The sequence below is a fragment of the Quercus robur genome, chromosome 11 (genome assembly GCF_932294415.1).
Source record: "Quercus robur chromosome 11, dhQueRobu3.1, whole genome shotgun sequence".
Lineage (NCBI taxonomy): Eukaryota > Viridiplantae > Streptophyta > Magnoliopsida > Fagales > Fagaceae > Quercus > Quercus robur.
The window spans coordinates 35,020,030-35,028,375 of NC_065544.1; the positions used below are offsets into that span (position 1 = coordinate 35,020,030).

Below are 8,346 nucleotides of genomic sequence, written 5' to 3' on the forward strand. Positions count from 1 at the left end.
CCACTAATTCTTCAACGTTTTTGTTCCGCACCCAGATTTCTGCTCAATAACCCCTTCCATAATTATTCAGCAAAAAAAAAAAAAAAAAAAAAACCCCTTCCATAATTACCTCAAATTGAAAATGACATTAGTCCAATAACTTTGTCAGAAAATTCTAACTACAATTTCACATTTTACACGAATACGAAGGACATATTTTAATTTGTACCAAACTTTATTATTATTACTAGTTTTATGCCTGTGAGATACACGGCTTAGTAAAAGAATTATATATAAATTTTTTTAAAAATATTTTTTGATAATATAATTAAATTTAATAACAAATAAAATAGTAAAAATATTTTATAGATAATGGCAAGTTTTAAATCTCTAAAAGCTCTTAGTAGTAATTTTATTTGAGGAACACTAATTAATGATTGGAGATAAATGATATATCTGGTCGGACTAAGATATAACTTTTACTTGTTCAAATAACAATTAAGGCGAAGTAAGGTGAGAAACAATAAATAATAATTATAACATACCGACATAATAACATTTATATTTAATTATAATGACTCGCTTGTATATCAAAGTGTCAAATTAATATCAACACTAAACATGCTAGTATGTTTATGTTAATTAATGTAAATAAGTAAAAAATTAATATCAACAATTAACACCCTATATTTCATGAATTATGATTAAAATTGACCTAATATTTTTACTTAAACCCCAAGAAATCATCCCAAATTTACAAATTAAAAACTACCCAAATTTATAAATAAATAAAAATTAAAAGCAAAATTCACTACAACACACACATAAATATATACACACAAAGAAACTTTGAATTCATTAATTACAAACAATATAAATTTCTGAACATTAAAAAAAATATGGAATTAGAGTTAAAGTAAAGACACTTACATAAAAAATTTGGAATTAAAGTTAAAGTAAAGACACTCACATGAAAGTTGAATTAACTTTGACGGAAGGGGGAGGCAGGCGAAGTCATGTAGATTTTTACATCACCTTAAATATCCATTGTTTTTATATCACCCTTTTTATATTTAATCAATTTTCTATCTCCATTATTCGTGGAGTGATGTTCATTATCCTGGTTTTCAATACTCAAATCTTGGTCTCATGGCTACCTGTGGATGTACATATTGGAAAAATCAGTAATAGTACCTTACTTTGTCAGTATTTCATATATATATACACACATACACACACATATATTACAAATTAAAAGCTACCCAAATTTATTTAAAAAAAAAATTGAAAGAAAAATTTACTACAACACACACATAAAAATATACACACAAAGAAACTCTGAATTCAATAATTACAAACAATATAAATTTATAAACATTACAAAAAAAATCTAGAATTATAGTTAAAGTAAAGACACTCACATAAACACAGATTTTTCAAAAAGCGAATAAGATTTTTGTTAAAATTAATCCGTTAGTTCTCACGGGAGATATACCATTGAATGGAAGACATACCATTGATTCTGAAGACCATATATAATAAGCATATAAATTAGATGAAATTTAATAAAAATAACTTAAAAAAAAGGCAACCCACACACAAAACATATTCAATTTGATGAAAAAAAAAAAATTAAGAACAGAATTTTATGAAAAAACAAAAAGAAGAAGGCAAAATACATACACGCAAGTTTCATAGGTAAGGTATGAGAAGGAAATAATATCAACAAACCGTATAGTAGGAAAATGGAAAAATACACCAAAACCGTATTTATACCTCCACTTTTATATTAGATAATTTTAAGTTGTGAAGAAGTTGATAACTTGATATGAACAAAAAGAAAAAGGAAAAAAAATCTACAATTTGGTGAAGCCATTCGGCGTAATCACGGTTTCTAAACCCAGCTTTTATTATATAGTATATAATTATTTTAAATAAACGGAAAATTTTATTAAGGACTCCTATAGGAGGCTGAACTCGTTGTTGCAACTTAAGCTAGGAGCCTAGTAGTTTTGCATTAGAGGTGGGTTTACGAGATATAATTCTAGTCTAGATTGGGAACACTTATGAAAGAGGTGAGGCTGTTGAGCATTAGCACTTGGGGATGCAAAAAAAAAAAACTATTTTACATTTTCAAATACTACTTTATCTATTTTACCAACTCATTTTATAACTCACCTTACATCTCAGTTTTTATTTTTACAAACAATTCAATAAAATAATATAAACTACCTAATAAAATAATATAATATATTATTCTCTCTCTTTTTCCCCTACTCACTTTTTCTCTTCACAATCAACCACATATTAAAATAATAATTTTTTTACAACCTAAATAATATATATATATTTTTTACAACATTAATATTCATAGGTTGCAATTTTTATTTATTTATTTATTTATTTATTTTAAGTTTATAAACCTAGATGGGGTGGGTTTTAGGTGACTTAAGTTGTAAAATAGCAATTAGGGGGTGTTTATACCCCCAATGCTAGTGCTCTTAGGTGTGGGAACCATGATTCAAAGCAAATTTGAATTTGTTGAGGACAAATCCCCATCACCATAACAGTTGTGAAGCTCAAGGTGGAGGTTCTACTATTGATGAGTGATTTCCCATAAGTTAAGGGGCTTACGAGGGAATTATCACTGAATTTAATTTACGAAAGAAAAATTATGAAAACCTTATTGAAAAAAAAAAAAAAAATTTATTAATACATAAAATTATACCAATTGCTTAAACTACAAAGTTTTGGTCCTATAAACAATATAAGGAAAGAAAGAGTCTAGGACTTAAATTCCTAGTTAGGGAGTACAATCTAAGAAAAAAAAGTAAAAAGAAATAACGTGGAAAGAACTAATCAAAGTTTGGTGATTATGCAAAGCTCGAATTCATGTGACAGAAGGAACAAATTAGTATTTAATTACCCCGAAAGAGAAATAGTTAGCAACTTTCTAGAATTTTGTATATTAACTTTCTACATTAATAATAATAAAAAACTGTTTCTTTATTTATTTTTTATTTTTTAAAAGCTGACAAAAATAATACCTTACAAAATAAGGTTTTATAAAACTGTACAAAAATAAAGACTATAAAACATACTAAAGTTATGGTTTTTTTTTTCCACTCTCCTTGTATATGGTTCATCTTGACCCACTACAAAACAAAATTTTATATACATATTTAAGGAGTAGGTGAAAAATTGGGTGAATTAAGGTTTAGACCCAATCTTATTGTGTATTAGACACAATATAAAACCGATAAGTAACATATTTTGAACATTTGTTCATATGATATAAAGTCTAGTGCACTAGATTGACTATAGACTTTTTTTTTTTTTTTGATAGTAGATTGACTATAGACTTAAGTCTTAAGCAAACTGACTTAAGGAAGATACTGTCCTAAATCACAATATGAGGCGGGACACTCTCTTTACCAAAATTTTACCAATTAAACTAACTCACTCCCTACTAATAAGCCTTTCCAACAAAACCCCATACAAAGCAAGTGCCACAACCCCATGAAAAATAAAAAGGGCTATTTGGTATGGTATTTTAAGTAATAATTTTCAATTTTTAAACAACATTACACATATTTTCATACAATTTTTCATCTATATAAGTATTTTAAAAAATAACGATCCCAAAGTCATACTTTTCAAAAAAAACAAAAACAAAAAGGAAAAGTGAAAATACATTGTTTTCTCTCTTTTTGAAAACGCGTAGAGTGAACTATAAACTATAAAAGCGTCATTGATGAGTCTACTCCTCCTCCCTCTTGACGCGGTATCTCCTCAAGACTTTCCTTTCTCTTTAACCCCACACACTCTCTCTCTCTCTCTCTCTAGAATTCCATTTTCCAAACCTACCTAAAAAAAAAACCATATTCAACAAACCAAACCCAACACAAACTCCATAGACTTACTTCTGTTGTTGTTTTCCTATCTGGGACTGACACAGATTACACAAAACACATAGCAACAATCTGAGAAACACAAGACCAACAACGATCGATGATGTTGCGTTCATGTTACAGGCCACTTGAGCGGTGCTTTGGGAGAATAGGTTGTGGGTGTGGTGGTGGTGGCAGCGATGGTCTTCTATGGCACACAGACCTTAAGCCACACGCATCTGGGGACTATTCCATCGCTGTGGTTCAAGCCAATTCTAGCCTTGAAGATCAAAGCCAGGTCTTTACTTCACCGTCCGCTACCTACGTTGGTGTCTATGATGGCCATGGTGGTCCTGAAGCTTCCAGATTCGTCAACAAACGCCTCTTTCCTTATCTCCATGGTATAATTCTCTTTTCTCTAACAAAATTCTGTTTCTTTTTGTATATTTTGTAAATAGATATGTGTTTTTGTTTGGTTGGGATATGAGGGAAAGGAAAGGACTTGAACATTTCTTTTCTCTATTTTGGGTCTTCGGGGGTTGAGGATCGAGAAAATTTGGAATTTTTTCGATTGCTTGAGTTGGGTTTTTGTCGTTTTATTCGTACGGGAAGTGTTTGTTTTTGTTTAGCTAAGCTCTGTTTGATTGGTGAGAAAGTTGGAGAACTTCATGCTTGTTTGGGTGTAGTGAAAGTTTTTGATTGGTTGAGTTGGGCTTTTTGTTGTTTGATTCATTCAACTATGGGAAAGTGTTTGTTTCGTTTGTGAGAAAGTTAGAGAACTTCATACCTGTTTGAGTGTAGTGAAACTATTTTTCATTGGTTGATTTGGGCTTTTGTTGTTTTGGTTCATTGAACTATACGAATTGTTTGTTTTGTTTTGATAGGGCCTGTGTGATGTTGAATTGTAGTAAAACAAGAATGACCTCTAAATTTAATGAAGTTTTGGATATTTGACAATTTAAGGGAACAGATTCCACCAAGTGTTTACTGTTCTGCAGATGGTGCTCTAAATTGATTTGGGTTTTCTTTAATTTTAATGCTAGATGGTTGGTTTTTTTTTTTTTTTTTTTTTTTTAATAAAAAAAGAAAAAGGAAAAAAATAAGAAGATGAGTTGGGCATTCTTGTTGTTTTCCTTCATTTTCTTGGCAACCAATTGAACAGTTGGAACTTGCCTTGGTACATTGAGGCCCTCATTGTCTCATACTCAGTTGTTTGTTTTGATGGTAGAATTCGCTAAGGAACAAGGTGGATTATCCGTGGATGTGATAAAGAAGGCATTTGATGCCACTGAGGAGGAATTTTTGCATTTGGTGAAGAGGGCATTGCCGGCACGGCCACAAATTGCTTCAGTTGGGTCATGCTGTCTTGTTGGTGCTATTTCAAATGATGAATTGTATGTGGCAAATCTTGGGGATTCAAGAGCAGTTCTTGGCCGGAGAGATTCGGAGGGTAAGAAAAATTCAGTGGTGGCAGAACGGTTGTCGAATGATCATAATGTGGCCCTTGAGGAGGTGAGGAAGGAACTGGAAGCACTTCATCCTGATGATTCACATATTGTGGTGTATACCCGTGGAGTTTGGCGGATTAAGGGCATAATTCAGGTATGATGGGGTACCTGTGATTTCTGTTTCTTGCTAATATATTTACTATTTGAAGACTGTTCCTTTTTTTTTTTTGGGTAATATTGTACATCTGATAAAGAAAAAGTTGCATGTATTTGTTCAAGCATCTTCTATCATCTGAGTAGCTTTAAGCTAGAGATCATTCTCAGCAGTCAAATCTCTTGGGTCGAGTCTGTTTGAGAGGAATTTTTCAAAGTTGGTCAGAATAAGGTTGTTGCAGTCAGGAAGAACTTGTATATGACTGTGATTATTTTTGGATGAATTTTGTGGTTTTTCTTGGTGTTATTTGATAGAATAATCATATTCTTCCTTCTATTATTGCATTATAATATGAGAAAAATGGAAAGCAGTATCTTTTGTATGCTCAATGATAGTGTTAAAGAAACCATTACATAATAAGATACAATCTTGTCTATATGCATCACTCTTTGAATTGAAGGTTCTACCCCCAAAAAGTAAGATGCTTATGAGATTATTAGTCTGACCAGTAGAATACACATAATTGTTAAATGCAAAAGGCTGTATTTGATCATTTTTTAAATATATAATAGGTATCTTTGACAAGTGCAAAAGGTAACTATAACCATATCACGCAATATCCAATATCCATTGCTTTTTTCTGGACTGTTTCCTTTTGCTTGATGTAGAAAAAAAATAATAAGGAAAAAACACACACACATACACACACACATGCATATATAGATAATAAGATACAAGCTTGTCTATGTGCACCACCCTTTGAATTGAAGGTTCTACCCCCCAAAAAGTAAAGATGCTTATGAGCTTATTAGTCTGGCCGGTAGAATACAAATAGTTGTTAAAGGCAAAAACTGTCTTTGATAATTTTTAAATAGGTATTTCTTTTCTTGATAAGATTTAAATAGGTGTCTTTGACATTTGACAAGTGCACAAGTTAACTATAACCATATCATGCTATATCCAACATTCATTGCATTTTTCTGGACCGTTTCCTTTTTTTTCATGTTGAAAAAGAAGAAGAAAACACACACGCACGTGTGTGCATTTATAGATATGTCTTTTGAGTTGTTCTAAGGGGGTTTATATCTTCCATCCTCTTCCAGGAATCTTATTCTCTGCTTCTGATTCAGCATCTCATGCAGCTAAGTTAAAAAGTACCGTGTCTTCCATGCATGAGATGTACATGAAGACCCCCTGAAGCATAGTACTAAGGTCTATGTGACTAAGGGAGTTCATCATGGTTCCTTTCTATTCAACTTTTTTGGGCATGTGGAACTTAATTTCTTGAGTACCTTATATAATATAAGTTGGAGTGAAATGTGTATTTGTTGCTCTGGTTGTTTTTACTTCAAAATATCAGATAGCTGATTCATGACTTTAAGCAATGTGATTGATGAAGGAAGCTCTAATATATATATATATATTTTCCAGGTTTCGAGATCTATTGGCGATGTTTATCTGAAAAAACCTGAGTTTAACAGGGACCCAATTTTCCAGCAATTTGGAAACCCCATTCCTTTGAGGCGACCAGTTATGACAGCAGAACCTTCTATTCTTATTAGAAAGCTTAAGCCACAAGATTTATTTCTGATATTTGCATCAGATGGCCTTTGGGAACAATTAAGTGATGAAGCAGCAGTAGACATTGTTTTCAAAAGTCCGAGAACTGTAAGTGCCCATCTTAAACTTATTTTTTTTAACTGATCTATACCAATAATCTTGGTTCAGATTCAAGAAATTTTTAGTTTGTCCTATAACTATGTGCCTAATATACTCCTGTCATTGTTGGTCTTCATCTTAATATTTGGTTTGATGGAATACCTTGGAAATCTTCCAATAAAATGGTTCAATTCTAATCATTGTGGCACCTGAGCATGTAATATGATCATGTAAATTGTTGGGCTTAGACTACATGTGTGACACAATTCCATTCATTGATCTAATACATGCAGGGAATAGCTAAGAGATTGGTGAGAGCTGCCCTTCAGGAGGCTGCAAAGAAGAGAGAGATGAGATATGATGACATAAAGAAAATTGAAAAGGGAATAAGACGTCATTTCCATGATGATATCACTGTTATCGTAATTTACCTTGATCAGCATCAGCAAAATGGTTCCTCAAGTGCTAGATTTAAGCACAATGCGGTTTGCTGCACCAGTGCACCAGTTGACATTTATTCCCTAAATGCAGATGAGGAAGAAGATGATTTGCTGCACCCAGTTTTCTAAAGAAACAATCGTTGATTGACAACATATTTTACTAAGGTTATCATTACATAATAATTGAAGAATACGTGAGGGAAGCGCTTTTCTTTTTCTTTTTCTTTTTTTACCTTGGATGGAAACATTCATTAGAAAAAGGTACAGTTCTGTAGATAATCAAGCTTGATGGATGCAGAGGGGAACAAGCTGTCATGGCATATGCAAGTGAAGTTGTGACTCTTAATTCACTTTGTTATTGATTTTGCCTTGTTTGAGGTGATGATAAATGAATACCAGAATAGTGAAAGCACCATGAGAGTACCATTTTTTGTAACTAAATAACAGTTATCTACTTTATTAATCGTCATGGTCTCCTTGTGATATTCGTGTGAGGATCATGTAAGCAATTGCAGCAAAATGATCAAGGCATGACAGCTCCTGGGATTGTTTGGTGAACCAGTTCCTAGTTGTAGGGCATGAGTGCATGCTAAGCCCTTCCTGTCCTGTGTACAAAACATGTACTATTGTCGATTGTGGAGTGTGGACCAGTTTGACACTTCATATGGAAATATTAAAACATGCCAACTTTAGTGTGCTACGTGGGGGTTCTGTTTTTTGCACTTGAAAGGTCGGTGACAACCAAAATTGGAGGAATGAAAAGCTTTTCCAACCTA

The 8,346-nt window shown here is 32.3% G+C and overlaps 1 protein-coding gene across 1 annotated transcript; it reads left to right on the top strand.

Moving 5' to 3' along the window:
- Window positions 1-3,740: 3,740 nt before the first annotated feature.
- LOC126705529 (probable protein phosphatase 2C 63) lies at window positions 3,741-8,055 on the top strand. The gene is made up of 4 exons (XM_050404584.1): window positions 3,741-4,270; window positions 5,098-5,471; window positions 6,903-7,139; window positions 7,424-8,055. Exons 1-4 carry the CDS (start codon window positions 3,991-3,993, stop codon window positions 7,697-7,699), a joined length of 1,167 nt encoding a protein of 388 aa, XP_050260541.1. The 5' UTR covers window positions 3,741-3,990; the 3' UTR covers window positions 7,700-8,055.
- The last annotated feature ends 291 nt before the right edge of the window (window positions 8,056-8,346 follow it).

Bases quoted from the DNA above. Each gene is read 5' to 3' on its own strand.
- LOC126705529 (XM_050404584.1), top strand. From the start codon at position 3,991: ATGATGTTGCGTTCATGTTACAGGCCACTTGAGCGGTGCTTTGGGAGA. The intron at 4,271-5,097 runs GTATAATTCTCT...TTTTGATGGTAG, and splicing joins CCTCTTTCCTTATCTCCATG to AATTCGCTAAGGAACAAGGT. The intron at 5,472-6,902 runs GTATGATGGGGT...TATATTTTCCAG, and splicing joins GGATTAAGGGCATAATTCAG to GTTTCGAGATCTATTGGCGA.